Consider the following 19,988-nt stretch of genomic DNA (forward strand, 5'->3'; position numbering starts at 1 on the left):
CTGCTTTGATGGTTTTATGACCGAATAAAGCTTGTGTTATAATTAAAGCAATCATCTTCAGTATTACGCTGGAACACACCGCTTACAGAAGGTAGTACACATGAACCACACAACTGACATTATTAATTAACACATTAAAAGCAGATTTATTTAAAAACAGACATTTTATTAAGTACAAATATCAGTCAAAATACAACTGTATATTGCCTTGTTAGATTAACTTCTGTGTGTTAAAAAAATAAATAAATTACAGTACCTCCATCAAGTGCAAGCTTTGACCGCCATTCTACAGGTAGAAACTCGACATGCTCATTTAAATGATTTGAAAAATTCTTCTCTTCTACTTTTCTCGCAGTATCTCTCATCCTAGAAAATAAATAAAATATCTTTATAATCTTTTTTTGGAAAGTTTAGTTTCAAAATTGAATAAAGAAAATCTACTTAATCATAATACTAGTGCTTCACCACAGGTATTCGCCCTGATTGCATAAAAGGTAGAATATTTCCACACATGAGCAAGACTCCAAAACAAAAATTAAGACATTTTTATGTTTCCTTATCCAATCAAATAAAAACAAACATGCTCAAAACAGCAAAGTTTGCCCTTTTGAATGTATCCTTCCACAAGATGGTGTTCAGAGGACAAAGAACTAAAATTGACTAAGCTGTCTATCCTTTTTGGGGACGAAGAAATAGCACTTCTTTCCTTTCCCCTTCTCTGCGACCTTCTCTATGGCTCCACTGTCCAAAAGCCCTTGAACCTCCCACAGAAACAACAGCAGTTTGATCTTCTCAAGCGTGAGTGAAAACAAGGGGGATATGATGGGTAGGTGTAACCTTTCTGAAAATCTACATAACCTAGTGACCTGATGTAATGGAGAGCCAGCCAGGCAGTTAAAAATAGATCCCCAAAAAAAAAAAAAAATGTTGCCCGGCCAACCATGGGTAGAGAAATCAAAGCAGATTAGTAAAATTTAGGCAGGTGAAGGGGATCACTGCAATTCTGGGTGGAGTGCACGTTTCTCTGCTATCACTGAGTACCCCTGTGCATTTAAAGGTCCGAGCTGGCTTTTGCACAAGTTGAGAGGGCAGTCCCTGTTAGCAGGTGAGACCTTACAGGTATCTTGTGAACTCCTGCCTAGTACTGCTGGTGGCACAGCTGAGAAAGAGGTCAGACCCAAGGAGCATGCAGGGGCATGGCTGTGTTTAAAGCGTTCCACTGTGGAATCAGCCTTTTCACTATAAAGCCTAGAACCATCAGATGGGCATGTCCAACAGGAATGCTTGCGCATCCCCAGAGAATGGCGCACATGCAGACATGCCACCGTAAATCCATACTGGTACCTATAGCAGCCCTGACACTCCATTGTTTCCCAGCTAGCTCTCGAAATGTATTTAGCTGCATCCTGTCCAGTTTGTGCCTTCTGACTAAGGAAGTTTCTAAATTCATCAGAGGTGGCTGGGAGGATATCACTGGTCATATCACAGGTGGTCTGGCATAGAGTCTCAGCTGGCAAACCATGTTTAATAAATACAAGGCAAGCTGGCAGCAGGGGATACTTTTTTTCTGAAAGTGTTGATTTGATTTTAGTCCTGGGCTTGCAGCGCATTATTGAATGTGTTTGGGTTTATCATAATAGCTTGGGCTCCAACAACCAAGTTCTCTGGAGTTGGGTGCTAAGTCAGGAAGACTGGATCACCAAGAGAGGGCCTGTGGAACCTATACACAGAGTGGCTTACAGGAGGAACTAAACATGGCTTTGACGAGGCTGATGTCAAAATGTCTGGCGGAGACAACTAAAGTGTAGTAAGAGCTTGGAGGCCCCTGGTCCTGGCTGAGAAAGGTCTGTGTGAAGGATTACCTTAATTTCTAATGTAAGTAGATGCAGGTTTGGTACTCTGCTGCTCTACAGACTACTAAAGCAAAGGAGGCATTCTCCTCTGGGTTGGGTGGTTTTGGGGAGGGGCTGGTAAGAAGTCCACCTCTGTCTCAGGGAAATTGCTAAGTCCAGTAGTAATCTGCAGATAAGTATATCAAGTGGGGAGTAAGCTATCTGCCTCCTCATCGTGAAGCCCTTGACAGAATATGGTCCGTAAAAGGATTCCAACCTTTGGTAATGTTGGAGTTGAAGGAGCAGCAGTGGAACCTCCAAGAGTGGGGCTGCGCCTTGGTTATCTCACCCCGAGTAACTATCACTAGACAATATTAACTTATGCATTTCACAGATCACTTTTTTGTATTCCTCAGTGCGATGGGTTTGCCTTGACGTGGGTCCTGTGCTCACTGTGCCACCGGTATTGACTGTCAAGGGTCAAATTGGCCGATACAGATCTGGGGACGTTTGCGTTTTTCCAGGGGGAACTTAACCTTGAAGTCCAGATTAGACGTTTCCTCCTGGAGTAAGACCAAGGCTGATCTACATATGGCTGGGTCCTGTCTAAGGTAGAACGTTGGACTGGGATGCGGTCCAGAGTAATTACTTGTAGGTGAGTTTAATTCAAGAATTCCACCTGTCACTTTTTTCTATTGCTTGATCATCTCGGAGCTGGTGTAGATGCTGCTGAAATCTGGGCTGGGACAACTGGCACCGACACGCTCTCTGGAATCAAAGTGTGGGAATTAGCTAGTGCCAGCAATGAGCTGGATGAAGACACTAAGGGGTCAGTTGGCACTGAAGGCAGTCACTCCCGGAGGCAGAGCAAGGCCACAGCAGAATCAGATTGTGCCACCTACTGGTGTGTCTGACCAATTGCTATGAAATAAATATTGCACTTCTAGTCTGGCGTCTGGGGTTATTCAAAAGGTGAAGAATCCGCAATTAAAATTATACATCAGAATAGGTGATTTTGTACCTATCATGCACAATATCTAGCATCCACATGCCTTTCGTAATCACCTGCTGTGCTGGGAGATGGCTGGATATAGTCAAGTCCACTGGGGTGCTTCATTGGTGGTGGTAAAATGGGTGAGTCATTGTTTTGCCCGGGCCTTCCTAGAGGTATTGGAAGGCTGTCAACCACCATTTTTTCCTCAAGAAGATGTTTGTTTCAAAAAAGGCTGCAGTTTTTTCACCAGCTGCTGTCCTTTTTAGAAAGGAATGTGCAAGTAATGTCCACACTTGTTGAAGAGTTTTATTTAATGCGAGGAAACTTCTTTCTCTTCTGTAGCCCAACAGATTTCAAGGTCTTGTCATCTAGTTTCACCTTTTTGATCTGCTTGATGTCCAACAAGAGATGACGTGCTAAATGGCAACATCTTTTGCATGGCCTATGGGGTCAATGATGTCTATGTCAGCCAAGAAGAACTGCTTAAACAGACTCCATGCCAAATCTCCGCAGTATCTAGGTCTGCAGGATCTCTTGTTTACCCAGTGTGGCAAGTATGAAGTTGACAACCCTTTTTTAACTATTTTCATGTGGTGATTTTATTGGAAGATATTGCATGAATTGGCTCACTGAATACCAAAGAGAATGGTCAAAGTAGCTCAACAAAGCTGACTATTTTTACAGTATTAGTGGACGTCTCTCACAAGCTTTCCATCTTCCGCTTCTTTTCTCAGGCAGATGAAAACAAGTGGAGCTAGCAGTGTTAAACTTCTTTTGCCAACTCAACCACTAAAGATTCGGCTGGTATGAACGCTTTGGAAACTTGGGATCACAGTCAGAGGTTCTTAATTTCTTCTCCAGACTTCTCTTCACTGTTAGAACAGAAAATGGGGTTGTTAAGGTATCCATCATGTGATCCAGAAGGTTCACGGACCAACTGAACAGTTAGACAAACTTTAGGTCTTGTCTGGGTTCTTTAAAAACATGATGTGCTCAAATCTACATTGGTTACCTGAATAATGAATTTCTTTGCAGCACTGTTTGCGAGCTCATGGAATGTAAGAATATCTTCAAGCATTGAGTATCCCAGAGATAAAGAATCCGGAAAAGCTGGTGAAAACTCATGCTGACCATTGCCAAAAACAGAACCTAACTTTTGAGAGGAAAATATGTGTTATAATTGTCTTCTTAGACAGCCTGACTCTGAATGGCAAAAGTCATGAAGTCTGTATTGACCAACTTGCTCTGGCTCCTCTTCTCTGCATATCATGAGTGAACACCCAGATGGTGAACTTTTGCTAGGCCTAGATGATGCTCACCTAAAGGGCTGACATAACCTGGGCCAGACAGACGAAAAGGTCCTGGAACCTCTGCAGAATGCTTCAGAGGTGGCTGAACTATCTGCAGAGAAAAATGGTGCTGCAGGAGAATGAGATCTCAGTTGAGACTGAGCACACCATGTCTGCTGGACCCTTCTTCTGAACATACAATGGGGCAGTTTCCACTGAAGTGGGACAAACTCTGAGAAATGAGGCAACCACATACATCAAAATATTCCTTGAACTCGACTCAGATTTTAGTCAGAATTGCTGTAATGAGTTGCTGTCTGCTCACCTTAAGAAGTGCAAACTTATGGGAAGGAGAGAGTGCAATTCTGCTCTTTTCTTCTTAAAGTAGAAGTGGACACAGTAGTGAAGTTCTATGCCCAATTTCCCCTTCTTATTCCTGAGGTGAACATCTTACCCATCTCTCAGCCACTTATAAAATATCTTTTTACAAATCTCACAATCCTTGATAGAGTAGGTCAGAAGTCACCACACAGACATCTTGGATGTCATTCTGCAACATTTTCTCTCCACATCCTGGACATTTATCAAAAAGAGAAGGCACAGTGGTCAAAAACAACAAAGAGACCAAACACCTCAGAAAATCAGGCTAAAAAGGTTTTCTGAGGAAAAAGTTGTTAATTTTAAGGTTGCATCTTTACAAGGTGAATAATGGCAATCCCTCCAAACCCGCCCCCCCCCCAAATATTTGGTGTTATTATTGAAAAATAGCATTAGTGGTCTGTATTCAGGGTTTTTCTCAAAGCAGGGAAAATAAAATACCTGAATGGCACCCTGCTAGACACGGTGGGATAAGTGCAGTGCTCCAAGGTTCTTAAAGGAGCAAGGTTGAATGTTACTATACTTATTGTTTTACACTGGGACACCATATCTTGTTTTCATTTTATGTGGTTTACACTATGTTAAGTGGTAATTCTCATCCAAATATGCTGCTGATTTAATATGTTGGCTAATTAGACAAAAACAGCAAATTAAGCTTTTTTTAGCCTGTTTTTATTTATTGGATTGGCTTGGGAAACCTGAACATTTCTTGAAATTTGTGGTCTGAGATCTTGCACATACACTGAGATATTCTACCTTTTATTGAGAGGGAATACTTGTGTTGAGGAACAGGCATATAGATAAGTTGCAACTTATTTCTCATTCAGAAAAATGATAAATCTGCAAGGTTGAAAACTGCCAGTGGATTAATGCAAAACACAATAAGATTTCCTGTTGCATAAACAAGGCCTAGTCAGGAGAGGAGATTACCTTCCATTCTCCTTTGTTCAATCTCTATTTTTCCACTTAGTTTAACTCTCACTTTAATTTTCATATTTTCTAATTTCACCTGAGTATGCCTTTATTGTTCCTTACTTCGTTTTTTGCCTCTAAGCTAACTCTCATAATAGCCCATCTTCCGGCATAAGATGAATCCATTCCCCACCAATGGCCAAAGCCACCACCAAAGATTGCTAATAACGTTGTGCACTGACCTGAATCCAGGTCACGACACATGCAATCCAAGAACTATTAGATCCAAGCTTCTTCAGTTTCCTGTTACAGATTTAAGAAACCTAGTAATTTGTGACCTATCAGGGGATCACCCACAGAGTTTCAGTAGCAAGCAGGGAAACAGAATTGCCTCCTAGAGGGTCCTTTATGCATGATACTTAGACTACTCGCCGCTTTGTTTTTGCATTTCCGCATTCTTAGCCCCTGAGAAAGCAGACTCTTTCACAGTTAAAAAAAAAAAAAAAAAAAAAGGAATGGCAAAAATTCATCACAAAAGAGGGCATAGCGTTCAAAGGAAAAGGGACATATGAAAGTTGCCCTAATCTTAGGGTGCACATTGGTTATAATACCTGGGATGCAAAAATAGGTAAATGGTGGAGTTAATGGTTAGGGTGGGATGTGGTTTGCATATGTGACATGTTTATGACCTCTAGGTCAGGTATTAATAAGCCAGTAAGAAACAGACACTAGGCTCTGAAATGAATTGCAATTTTACTTCACAAATGAAGGTTCTCTGCCCCTTGAAGAAAAAGTTACTTACGCTCAGTAACGCCTCACCTTGCAGAGTCGATAGCTAGCTGCATATACCTTAACTTAAAATATTTCCCAGGTACCACAATGGATCCAGAAACTTTTGGTGGACAGTACCTCTGCACGCCTGTAGGTTGTGACTGAGAAGTGACATGCGAGGTGGCCTATATTGGTGCAACCCCAGCACACGGAAGTCAGTTTTCTTATTGGGACTTTCCACATAGAATGTGAGAAGCCACAAGCCGGGTGTGCAAATCTAGGGCCCTTATAGAGATCAATGCTTTACTCTATAATCCGGTCGCCGATCGAGGAGTTTTGGTGGGTCAGTAAGTAATCTACGGCTAGAGGTACCAGGTAAGGCATTACAAAAGGTAAGTCACTTGTTCATCTGAGACTTCTAGCTGCAGATCCTTCATTACCTTAGAATAGATAACCAAACAATACCTCTGTGGAGATGGGGCTTCAAAACAGATTATACTGAAAAGTCTGTAGGACCAAATGGGCAAAATGACCAGCAAGCCGGATCTGTATGTCTAGGGAGTAGTGCTTCGTAAACGTATGTAAGTAAACCCACGTTGCTGCCCGACAGACAACGAGGACAGGAACTCTGACGGCTAACGCAGAAGTCGCAGCTTTGGCTCTGGTACAGTGAGTACCCAAACACTCAGGGGGTTGCTTTGTGGCCAATGCAGTGCATATTTTGATGCAGAGAATTATCCATCGCAAGACAGTCTGCTTCTGCATCACCTTCCCTTTCTTTGTTCTGATATACCACAAAGAGTTGATCATCCATCCGGAACTCACAAGTGCAATGAAGGTAGAACGATAATGCTCTTTATGGGTCAAGATGGAGGAACCTCTCCTCTTCATTAGAGGGATGAGGTGGAGTGTAAAAGCTAGGCAGAGTGATGGACTGACCTACATGGAAAGGAGTAACCACCTTCGGTAAGAAGGATGCCCCAGTTTGAAGAACCTGTTTGTCAGGTTAATACACAAGGGATAGAGGATGCACAGAGTACTAGTACCCTGCTGGCCCACCAGGCAGATGTTAACCCCAGTAAGAAGGCCATTTTAATGGTCAGAAGCCAAAGTGGATAGCTGTGAAGCAGCTCAAGGGGAGCACACATCAGGAAAGTGAAAACCATGCTGAGGTCCCACTGAGGCATAGTAAAAGGCGGTAGTAGGAACATGGGCTGGAAACCTTTCGGGAAACTGCATACAATAGAGGATTTGAAAAGGAATGGCTGATATGGCAACCACAGAGAAGCCAAAATGGCAGAAAAGTAACCTTTCAATGTGCCCAAAGCAGAGCTCTGTTGTGCTAAGGTAAGAATAAATAAAAGAACCTCGGAAAGGGGTGCGGACAGAGGGTCAACATGTTTATCTGCACACCATGCCACAAACTTGCTCCAACGCAGGGTTATGGCATCTTGGTGGAGGGATGCATTGCAGACATTGGGCAGATGGTCAAAAGCTGTCAACTGTCAACTCTAAATCTGCACACCTGAAGGCAAAGTGTTTTTAGGTTCAGGTTCAGAAGTCTGCCCTGCTGCTGCCACCGAAGATCCTGCCAAAGAGGCAGCCTGATAGGAAGACCAATACTCATGCTCAACAGCTCAAGATACCAGACTCTTTGTGCCCGGTCCGGAGTTACAAGAATGACTTGGGCGTGGTCTTGCTGAGAACTCTGTTCTGAAGTGGTATTGGTGAAAAGGCGTACAGGAGGCCTGTGCTCCTCTCAAGACAAAAAGTGTCTCTGAGTGAGAATAGCCTTGGAAGCTCTAGTGCGCTAAACTGCGGACATTGCACTCTCTCAGAAGCAGCAACCAATTTAATCAAGGATCTCCATACTATGGCAAGACACCTTGCACCACCTCGGTGTGCAGACACCATTTGTCATCCACTAGGCATCAACCGCTGAGTTTGTACACTCTAGTGTTCAGAGAACCTCTGAGGTGTTGAACCACTAGGGTTACGCTCTAGTGTTCCAGCCATGTCAAGAGACACAAAGCCTCTTGACAGAAAGTCAGCTATCCCACAACGCCCTGTTTGTTGCAATACCACATGGCAAAGGTGTTGTCTGTGAAAACCTGTACCAGTCTTCCCTTGACTGGGGCAAAAAAGGCTTTCAATGCCAACTGGATCGCTCAAAGCTCCAACAGACTGTTGTGGAGCCAGGATTCTGTTGGAGACCAGAGTCCTTTGATCTCCACCTCTTCCAGATTGCCGCCCCAGTCTCGGAGTGATGCACCTGTCACTCTAATCTGCTTTGGTTGGGGGAGGGAGAGGGGTCTGCCACCGACCCAATCACAGTTTGTCCCCCACCACTGCTGGTCTTTTGCTGTCCCCTTCGAGATCGGAGTTGAAGAGTTTACCCTGATGCGGCACCCCGAGACTGCAAATACGCAGGATGCAGAAGGCCATGAAGCCTCATTTAATCTCACCAAAATCCAGGATAGGGGCTGAGACATCTGTATCACAGCCTGAATATCCTGGGCTCACCACTCGGGAGAATAGGCCCACAACTGCACTGTGACCAAAGCAGCTTCTGAAAGGGAGTGTCTGAGAGGGAGTCAGTAGTGACTTTGCCATGTTGATAGTGAGCCCCAGAGAGCGCACAAAGTTTCATCATGATCTGGAGGTGGGAGATGGCTGCTTGTGGCGAGCCTGCCTTCAACAGCCAATTGTCGAGGTAGGAGAAGACTTTAACCCGCGACCTCTTGAGGTGCGCTGCAACCACTGCCATCACCTTGGTGAACACTCGACGGGCACTGGTAAAGCTGAAAGGAAGTATGGCAAACAAAGGGCTCTTGGGCCACCACAAACCACTGGTAATGTCTGTGTGCAAGAAGGATGGGGATATGGAAATAGGTGTCCGGCAAGTCTGACGCTACCTTGAGACTCCCAGGTCAAGGGCAGACAGGACTTGCACCAGCATTTTGAACTTCTCCTTTTTCAGGATAAGGCTGAGAAGATGCATGTCTAGAATAGGATGAAGACTTCCATCCTTCTTGGGCACCAGAAGGTAACAGGAATAGCAACCACACCTATTTCTGATGCGGACACCCTCTTTATAGTTTCCTTGGGCAAAAGAGCTAACACTTCCTGATGGAGAAAGGAGAGGTGGTCTTCCTTCAGCTTGTCATGAGGCCCAAACCCAATGGTCGGAAGTAACTGACCTCCAGTGGTGCATGTGGTGGCGTATCCTGTAACTCCTCCCCCCGTACTGGATGCCTATGATTGGTGCAGGGCAAACTTAAGGGGAATGGAGTCTGTGGCTCCGGGGGGGGGGGGGGGGGGGGGGTGGAGGGTCATAGACTGGCCTGACATCTGACTACCTGTCCCACGTGGTCTGTGGGAACAGAGTCTTTGTCACAAAAAGATTGCAAAACTTGATCTCCATGATGACTGGGAGTATAGAGGTGTGAAAGGAAACTCATTTTGCGGTGACAAACCGGGGGCTGGGTTGGGTGGAGGAGGGGGGGGGGGGGGGAGAGGGAGAACTGGGGTAGGTGAGGGGTCAGAGAAAGACCCAAGGACCGGGTTCGTAGCCCTTCTGTCCTTAAAGTGCTCCAGCGTTCTCCTTCTACCTGAACAGACGGGAGCCATCAAAGGGTATTTCCATGAGCGAAGCCTGGACATCACCCAAAAAGCCAGTGGTTCTCAACCAGGCGTGGCATCTAAGGGCCACCGATGATGAAACTGCACTGCTCAACGAGTCTTTTGTGTTCAGCCTACATCCAATGGTGAACATGGCTGTTTCTCTCCCATCAGCAATTGCTCCTCCTTCCAGACCATGGGCAACACCTGCACAAATGAGTCCCAGATCATATGGAAGTATCAGCCCAAGAAACATGCGGTATTCAGCAACCGCTGTACCAGGCCGGCAGAAGAGAACATCCTTTTCCTGAAGGTATCCAGGCTTTTGGATTTCCTAACCAGTGGAGTAATAGGGAATGTGCTGGGGTTAATTCTGAATGTGGAGGCCTGGACCACCAAGCTCTCTACGGTGTGGTGTGGGGTGAAGCAATCGTGGTTCCTTGGGGCGGGGCGATGGCTGCGGGAATTTGTCCTATGCACACGATCCCCTGTAGGACTTTGGTAAGCGTTTCATTAAATGGGAGCAAAGGTTCTGTGGGGGCAACTCCTAGTTTAAGCACCTCTGTCAAAACTCTTGTCTTGACTGCCACTGAAGGTAATGTAAGGTCCACGACCTCAGCCGCTCTCCGCACCACCACAGCAAATGAGGCACCCTCCCCCATACCCACAGAAGGGAGGGGGGTGAGGGGGAAGTAGTCCAGGCCAGTATCTATGAGGTATCAAGTCAAATGGCATCCGCCAGATCCTCATAATAGGTTTCCTCAAGATCGTCTAATGTTTGATAACCATAAGGGTCCGCAGACGCCTCTCACTAATCACCCAATCCAGGCCTTTCATAGTAAAAGTGATGGCTCCAATACTGGGAGTCTGCTTTCGGTCGGTGCCGGAGCTGGCATCAGACAACACCAGATCAGCTTGGTATCAGAGTCAGGACTGATGATGGGGAAGCACCAGCGCTGGGCGTTGGCACTGGAGGAGGCACCGGGGACGGTTGATGTTGCTCGACTGGCGCCGTTCTGGACCAGTCAATGGATCTCTGGGGCCCTGAATAGTGCAGAGGGTGAACCTGCAGGCAGAAGACCAGTAGGGGCCCCTCCCAGACTCATAGGGTTCCAGAGGACACTCTAGAGGGGTGGAATCGTCCAAAGATGAGGTGCACGGCCTCTTAGAACTCTAAGTTGGGTGGGAATCACAGCGGCTCCTGCAATTTCATTGAAGCGCAGAGACTGCCCAGCCGCAGGTTCCACCACAAAGCTAGGCCTTGAGCGCCGAGGCCCCATGAGTCATGTGAAGACATACCCTGCGAAGTCAAAGACTTCTTCCACTTCTTTTTCTGATTGTAGAGCTTACCCAACAACTTGGAATGGGATGATAATAGCCGGGTATAATTTTGCGATCAATCTCAGGACCTTGCTCACGACCAAGATCTGGAGCACTGAGGAGTTGTTCGGTGTCAAGCTGCGAAGAGCTTGAGGGATCGCTCCCAAAATGCCATTAGATGCACGCTGCAGGAATCCTCACATGTATCTGCGTTGTAATCTCGCTGAAGACACCAGAGGAAAACCAAGTGCAGGTCCTTCACCAACATCTGATGGTGACAAGCACCACATTTTTTAAAACCTGCCTTTCTGGTGGACATCCTGCACACCAGGAGACAAAGTCTTAAACATTCTTCGACAAAAGGTTGCAAAAGGGTCTGTCAAAAAATGACTGTGGGGAGCTCTCTCCTAATCAGCAGGGACTGAAATGGAAAGAATAGAACTGATGTCAGCACGCTATGGTGAGGCCTGTATAGGCATGTCGCCATGTCACTTCTGGCACAGATGACGCCACGCAGAGCAAAACAAAGCCACCTACCTCCATGCAGGGGAACTGCTCACCAAACGTTTACAGATCCAGTCTTCCAACTGGGGAATATTCTAAGGTAAGGAATCTACATCTAAAAGACTCAATGAGCTAGGATCAGTCTGTGCATAACTGTATACAAATGTGACATCTTTTCTTCCTATTGCTCAGGACAGCTATGCAACCACCATAAACACATGGCATTTACTCCCCTGGCAACAGTTTGGCTATCAACAGTGCTGAAAAGTACAGTGGTAGAGGGCCCAAGTAAGCCCGGTGACAACTTCACCACAATTACAGTTTTTCTTTCACTATCAAATCAGGTGATGTAAACCCATTTCACTGCATGCATTACGGTCAATGGCAATCTTGCAATGCCACTGTCACTCAGACTCACCTGTGCCTAGCAGCCCCAGATCTAAAAAACTTAGCAGTCACTGATGTAAAGACAATGCTTATAAGTAAGCAAATGTATTTATTTTATTCTTTAGGGTTCATGCAAATCCCCTTTAACAGAGGAGCGACATTGTGACACAGTAAGAATGGAAAATGGACAGTTTTTCATTTTCAGTGTTTATACATTATTAATTTCTGTGTCGGTTTTCAAGAGCATTCTGTGTTTTTCAGATACTTTTCTGGGTACGAAATCTCAGGGGAAGTTTTTCCAGTGCTTACATATATTCTTTTATTACTGTTAAATTTTTTAACCAACTTTGTATGAAATGCATAGGGGTACATGGGGTTGAACTTTTTCACACCATATTGTGGAAATATTACACGTCATTCACATTTAAGTAGGAATGTACACGTAGATTTTAGGTAATTCTTGGTATTTTATTTTCTACTAAACAAATGTATTTCTTTCTGCTATCGAAAGGTGGAGAGCGCAGAACGGATAATGAGACCTCCTGTTCAGCAGCCCTTCTTGTTATTATGGAAGGGAGAAGGAGCAGAGTTGGGAAATGACAAAAGCACATCACTGCTTCATGCAGTTGTACAGCATACAGTTTAATGGTATCCAAATAGCGTGTTGCAATCTCCCACCTATTCAACACATTCTGGAAGTTAGGTCTTATTACCAGGTAGCTTTTAGCTGCTTGTAAGCGAAAGCCTCTTATCGACCATACTAAAAACTTAAAGCTGGGTAAAAACCCACTCAGTCATTACCAATGCTTGCCTTTGTCATTCTCATTTGATTGCTTCTTATTAAACGGCTTACTGCACTCTTCTTTTGCTTGTCCCGGACCCTAGAGCATAGCCCCTCTACTGGCCCTGTAGCCTTCCACTGTTCACATTTGAGATATCTTTAGATACATGTTTACTTTTTTCCCCAGTATTCTGCAATGCATTTATTTTTTTACTATTTTAGAACATTTACAAACAGGCACTTTCAAAGCCATTTTCTCTTAGCATTCTCATTACCAAGATAAGACCTAGTTACTTTGTTTATTTTCAGCACTATATACTAGTTTAAAAAAAAAAAAAACGTTTCTGCTTACGTTTCTGCTTACATATATGTACTTTGCCAACAAAAAAAAAAAAAAAAAAAAGACTCCCTTGTGGCTCTGCAGAGCGTGATCCTGTGCCCAAGTCGTTCCCCCTGTTTACACAGTTACTGTGTTTTTAGTTTGCCCTCTCCCCAATTTGAGCTCGATAACCATGCAAGCTGTCTATGGGCCTTCTATTTTACTATAACTCACAGAGATGCTGCAGTTCCTTTGCCTGAGTGCTCCCAGGTCCACCTCCTCTTACCCGAACGACATTCACAAAAGAAGTGGCTTCTTGTCTTGGCCCAATGAAGATCTGTTCTTGAGATGACTCAACAGCTCAGGAAGGGCTCAATCATGCAGTGAAAAGGCAGTATTTGATAGAAAAAGCACTCAAAGATTGTGAACTATGCAAGAGAGCTAATTTGTCATCCACTGGGATAAATACAGACAACACTTCCCCAGTATTTTGTTCCAGGAACCCTCATAACCAAGGGCGAACTGTACACTAATGCAGATGAGAAAAACAAGTTCGAAGAATAGGATCTGCCTAACTGCTGTCTTCCTACAGAACTAGGGATTAAGAGTGAATCAAGAATCCAGCTGCACCGGTGTTGGAGTACCAGAGAAGTTGTCTGCCTGCTGTCAGGCCAGTTTGCTGCATTGCACTCTGTAGGCAAAAGCAAGCCTGGAAGGAGGTGTTTATCAGCCCTGCTGCATGAGGCCTCTTTGAGGCTGCTGTGAGTTCTCTATTACCATATGTCAAGAGGTCACCCAGATGCTGTGCAGGACGAAGAATAACCACTTGTCTGCATTGCCTAATTCAAGTTAAAGGATCTAACTCTGAACCGAGGTTCATAAGGCGCCCCTTGATTTCTGATCCTGTGATTGCTGTAGGGAACCAATCTGCTCCTAGTTATGCTCAGTGGAGTATTAGATCTATTGTAAATACTTAAATATGTTCTGTCCGACACGAGTCATAATGTAGGCCACTTTATTTCCCTAATTACATTAATCAAGAGCCCACCAACATATCCCCGTTCATGAAACGAAAAGCCATTACTAATACTAATACTAGTACTAATACTAATAATGATAACTCATTTTTGGGTCTCCGCTCCAAAGAGCTAGCCAGTAGTGCCTACAATACATTACATATACAAAGCACCTTGATCATGACTTGATGAATTTGTTGTCCGTCCCAATTCCTTGCCCCAGATTTTGATGACTTTCTTTACTATAACTGTGCTTGTCTCGCCAAAGAGCATTTAGGTCTAACAATGTTATGACTAGATGAGGCATCCTTCCACTGCTGGTGACATAAAATAGTCATAGCACAACCTATCCCTAGCTCTCCATGCACCACAACCTCCCAACTACACTGTCTTCCCCGTTTTAGACCACTGAAAGATGACAGCCCACTGGTCTGCATTCACTGCAGGCACCTTTGAGTAGTTTTATTTTAATATAACATGTGTCAATCAAAGATGGCTACTATGGAAGCATGTGCAACCACTGAGGCCCCCTTTTACAGGACGTATTAAAATAATCAAAAATGCATTTAAATATGGCTGTTGTAAAGGCTTACACATTCACTGCAGATATTAAGCAAGATAAATCTGTGGCAAAGCCACCAGGTTTCATTGCCAAGACTAACTGGCTTTTATACTGCCTTTTTATGTTGCACCCCAATCCACAAGTCTCATTTTACATTTTTCAGCAACATCAGCAACTAACCTGGGAGGAGGACATCAGAAGTCCAGCTACAGCACAACAGACTGTACAGCCAAGGACTCTGATTAGAAGGTTAAGCAAGTCACACTCTTAACATTGTAAAAAAGGGTAAAGTGAAGGTAAGGGTGGAAACTTAAGGGGGTATGGAGCTAAATGTTTTGCTAAACACCAGCAAAACAGAAGTCATAGCCTACAGATCTTTGTCACATGGTTTATCATCACCCTGCAGGCCTAGTAAGCGTGGCAGACAATCCACCCCTGCACCATTGTGAAAAGCCTAGAAGTCACTTTGGATCAGTCCTTAGCCTTGGGTCCAGGAGGCTACCAGGACCCCTCTTCAACTTGTGAGGCTTCTCAGTTTTTCTCATGGGGCTAAGGTAAGCATAACAAATATACACCTCCTCTCCCATTAGTTATGTTCGCCATACCAAACCTGACCTACATCTCTGGCCGTAGGGCATGGCACCAACACATAGTTGCACCTTTGCTCTCCTGCTCACAACTACAACCAGCCCCAACATCACTCTTCAAATGTGTGCGCAAATGTCCACTCCAGCCTGGATGCTCTTGATCCAGCACGATTGCTGCACATCTTTGGCCCTCATGTACAGTTCCTACTCATAAATATCTACAACTCCACACACTATTCTTCTTACTTCGATCAAGGATGATTGCCTTATGCGTTTTCAGCAATGTTTCCTTCATGTGCACCACCTGATATATACAGACTAATGGCCATTTGGACATTTTTCTAACAACAACTGAAATGTCATCTTCTGGTTTATATCCACTGTAACCAACTCTCTTACCATATATATATATATATATATATATATATATATATATATATATATAGATGTCTTTAACACGTATGAAAGTAAAAATTCTTTGCAGTGACACTAGTGACAGCAATATTCTGTGTAATGTCAATGAAGGGCATTCCCCTACTCAGACACAGATTACGAACATCACAGTGGCTGCCACTGAAATTAAAATGAGTTTGGGTTGAAAAGAAGAGCAGCAGGAACGAGGATACCGGGGACTGCAAGGTATGCTTAAAAAGTCTACTTTAGTAGAACTAAAAACAAAAAGAAAAAAGAAAAGAAAGTTAGTAATGAGTCTGCATCTCATGGAACACCGGGCTATCTCTTAAGGAACCCCCAGCAACATCTAACCTCTAAAGTGGCAACACTCTGGATTCAGTAAAAGATCAAAGAAAAACAAACTTTCATAATGTGTTTCTAAGGTAAGCTGTTTCGGGGGAGGGACTGTATTGGGGGAGGAACCTATTGCACATGTTGTCTATTTTTCTACCTGTTTTATTGGGTAGGATGTGGTCCGTGCAACTTGAGCCTCATAAAACCACATTAACATGTCATGGATAAGAGGGGCAGCCACACCTTTATAACTTGGCACTTAAAGAAGGCCCTGTAGAAAAGAATGCTCAGTGGTGTGAGTAGTAGGGGTACCCTGCATGCACTTTTTAATAATTCACTTGCGGTCCCTCCGCGTCAAATGTGACTAGAAAACTTTGCTATTTACAGTTCAAATTTTATTTTTGTACATGCAAGTACGTATATAACAAATGATTGTCAGATAATTTCACGCAACAGCCACCACAGACCAATACAGAATTAAAAATGAGGATAAAAAGGAACATTTACAAATATGAAAGCATGAAAAAACATGTGAAAAAAACAAATCAAGAGCCAGTAATACCTAATTTATCTATACTGGACTGCTGCCTCAAAACAACGAATAAAGTAATAATTGTGGCATAAGCATAGGGGAAAGTCACTAACTATGCAACTGAAACGAGTAGTGGCATTCATTGAGTAGTCATGTGCCCTTATGCTCTTAAACAGGTAAAACAGCACTTTCAATCTTCAACAGCTTGATACCAGCGATCAAAGAAACTGTCTCAGGAGATGTCTTACCTCCTGCATCAGTAATACAAAAAGGATCATAACGTCCAAAATTATAATCAGAATTCTCAATGTCAAAGACTAACCTTCAAAGATGAGAAAAATTCTCATCTGAACATAATACTCTTTCAGCCTCTGTCCATACTGCTACATAAAAATGCTATATTTTTAAAGGCATCAGACAATGGCTTCCAAGTCACAGACAGTCCCAGGTGAAGTGGATGGGATTGTGTATTGTGGAAAAATTGCATGACCCTTTATAGTTTAACCTGATAAATTGTTTACATGAGGTTAGTCCAGTGGTTCCCAACCTGTGTCCAGGGACCCCTGGGGGTCTGCCGAGCCTCCGCAGGGGGTCTGTGAATGCTTAGAAAATGTAATAAAATTAACAGATTAGGTCTCCAGCTTACAGTAATGACTCATTGGGGGTCCCCGGGTTCCAGTACTGATAAAGTGGGGTCCCACAGAGGTCAAAAGATTGGGAACCATGGGGTTAGACCAAACACATTTCTTTCAGAAATCAGCAGATACTACTGACATGCACTTTGACTTTCTGGGCAGACTTCAGGCAGGAAGTTTGGATCTTGAACAGATAAAGGAAATTGGACTGGCAGGTGGTATTAATGAGAACACCTGTATCAACACTGTAATGTTTATGGAAGTAGGCATGAGCAAAGTCTACTTATCATGACTTTCTAAAGTGAGACAACAACCTGTTGCAGAGTCTGCATCCAAAGAATTTCCTTTTTGACAAATGCTAACACATTTTACACTCATATTAGGTATTTAGCCTCCAACAAGGTCTACATTTATTATAGAAAACAGGAATGTTTTAGAATACCTCCTTGTTTAATGTAGAGGAACCTTCTTGATTTCTCTGCTGAATTGGCGGCTTAACTGTTACAAAACAGATTTTAATCGACCTAGACAAGATTTGACACCAAAATATTACTTGTGATCTTTAGCCAAGAGACGTTGGATACTCTGCCTTCCTCAAGAGTGCACAACAATGAAGGAGGTAATATGAGAGGAAAGAAGTGTCTAAAGGTAGACTTGATCTTCATCTTTCATAGGATGATGTTGATATTCGATCTTTCTACTGTAGCTCAATGGGCTTAAACACTCTTTAAAACATTCTGCTATTGCACTCAAACTTATGTATGGGAAGGCTTACTCATTGACTTCTTCCTTCCAAAGCAAAATTACGTCAATGCGATCTTCATATCGGTGAGTTTGTAATCCGTGTTATGCACAAAATTGACGTCCCTTAAAACCCATCAATTAGTGGCTTTATAGCTATTCTGCCTGCTTGATAGACCTTAACAACACACACAAGTCTTTGAAAAGAAGCACAATATTCCACATCCCTGACTACTAGAACATACAAGTCTGCCAGTGTCTTCTGCATTATATGATAAAATATGATTTTTAGTGAACACTTATAGGGCCTCTAATTCCTTCAAGCACCTAATGTTTGTACTTGCTGGAAAATATTGACGGACGTTTCACATTATCAAGACCAATCATATCTGCCTAGCAAAACTTTGGAATTTGCTGTTCTCAAGGGTGAGGCATTAGGACACAGGTCTTTATTCAAATCTTGAGAATGCTCTTACATCTCCAGTGGTCTGGAATTAAAGGTGTCAATTAAGCAGCTGTTTTGCTGTGAAAAACGTAATTGAAGGATCTTGATAAGAAGGAACAGTGGATCCTTGGAAGTGGTCTGTTATTCCATCTTATGAGGCAGAGAGCCACACTGTAGAAACAGTCATGAAAGCGGTCTGCTGAGTGGGTTCAAAAAGACCAGGAGTCAAATGGACATCATTCTTCATTATCATGGTAGATTTAGGGTGGTAGTAAAATTATATATTCATTAATGTTCAGCTTTCCTCAATGTATATTTTAGTAATGTAAAATAAAAATCTTTATAAAACCAAGAAGTACTACTTTACTCAGATATGTACTACATTTATCAGCTGTGTACAAAACTGGAATTGAAATGTAGTGCTCTCCTTAAGAAGTAAATCAGCGATGGTTTTGAGTCAAAGATCAAGTCTTTGCTCAGAACCTTCTGGTAAGAAGAAATGCGTAAGAATTCTGGATCATCACTGCCTATGAAATTGGTAAGATTACTGTAATTAGGTTCAGAGGGAAAAAAATATTTAAAATCCTTGGAGAGAATCAAGACAAATTTTCAGAAATCACCCGTTTGTACAATAGTAAAACAACAATGGTATCACATATTTTCTTGCCAACTTCAAAATATGTTTGTAAAAAAAAATTCAACCAAATTGCTTGTGAAACTGATTACTTCCTGTATTCAGTTCAGGATGTGAATTTAATAATCACCCACGGTATCCCGCCAATAAAACACGTACTTATTTCTCAATTGTTGCAGTGTCAATGTTTACTTATTTTAATCTCTGCTTTTACAAACCACAATTTTATATTTTTGCCATCTGATCAGCTTTTCTATAAACAGTGAAATCCAGTGAACTGAATAACATCATTAATTCTGGCATCAAGAAGAAATGTGTTTCCATGCCATCTTCACACTGTAACTAGATGACGTATAAACTATATTAGTGTCAGAGCACGACTAGGTAAAAAATCTTGAACTTTAATTAATTTTTTTTTTTTGTGGTCCTCATACACCTCACCAATAAGTCACACCTTTTTCCCCAACAAGGTCTATTTGCCTTAAAGCTAGCGGTGGACATATCGCCCAAGGAGGACCCTGTATCACCTGCTCAGCCCACCTGGGAGGACCGAGTAGCTGGCCCAGATGTAGAAAGGGGGAGGATTTAAATCATAGGACATAATGCCCCTTATAGAAGGGAGGGAGGAAAGGAAGGAACCCCTTCCAATAGAGGAGCCCATAGTTTACTTGTTTTCCTCCTCCGCTCTGGACTGCCCACCTTAAGATCTAATTTAGCTGTTTTTACGCACATATCCAACCAGCTCCTGTATAGTGGCGGGGCTGCCGTCATCCATTTTACACAGATCTCTCTTCTAGCCAACAAAATAGTGAAAAACACAAAGTTCCTATAGTCTCTAGACCAACCTACCATATCGCCGGACTTCCCAAAAATAATTAAAGGGAGACTTACAGAAAGTTCCTTTCCTACCATCTGTGACAGTGAACCCACTACTTCCGTCCAAAAGAAAAACACTCCCGGGCATTCCATAAAGATATGAAC

The 19,988-nt window shown here is 43.2% G+C and overlaps 1 protein-coding gene across 4 annotated transcripts in view; it reads right to left on the reverse strand.

Moving 5' to 3' along the window:
• The window catches only part of DDHD1 (DDHD domain containing 1), a 464,003-nt gene that overhangs the window by 207,322 nt on the left and 236,693 nt on the right, over nucleotides 1–19,988 (reverse strand). For all 4 annotated transcript variants that reach the window (XM_069208549.1, XM_069208547.1, XM_069208550.1 and 1 more), the window contains one exon: nucleotides 257–366. In XM_069208549.1, the coding sequence (XP_069064650.1) occupies nucleotides 257–366 (110 nt within the window). The remainder of the gene's footprint in view (nucleotides 1–256; nucleotides 367–19,988) is intronic.

Source organism: Pleurodeles waltl, chromosome 9 (genome assembly GCF_031143425.1).
Source record: "Pleurodeles waltl isolate 20211129_DDA chromosome 9, aPleWal1.hap1.20221129, whole genome shotgun sequence".
Taxonomy (NCBI): Eukaryota; Metazoa; Chordata; class Amphibia; order Caudata; family Salamandridae; genus Pleurodeles; species Pleurodeles waltl.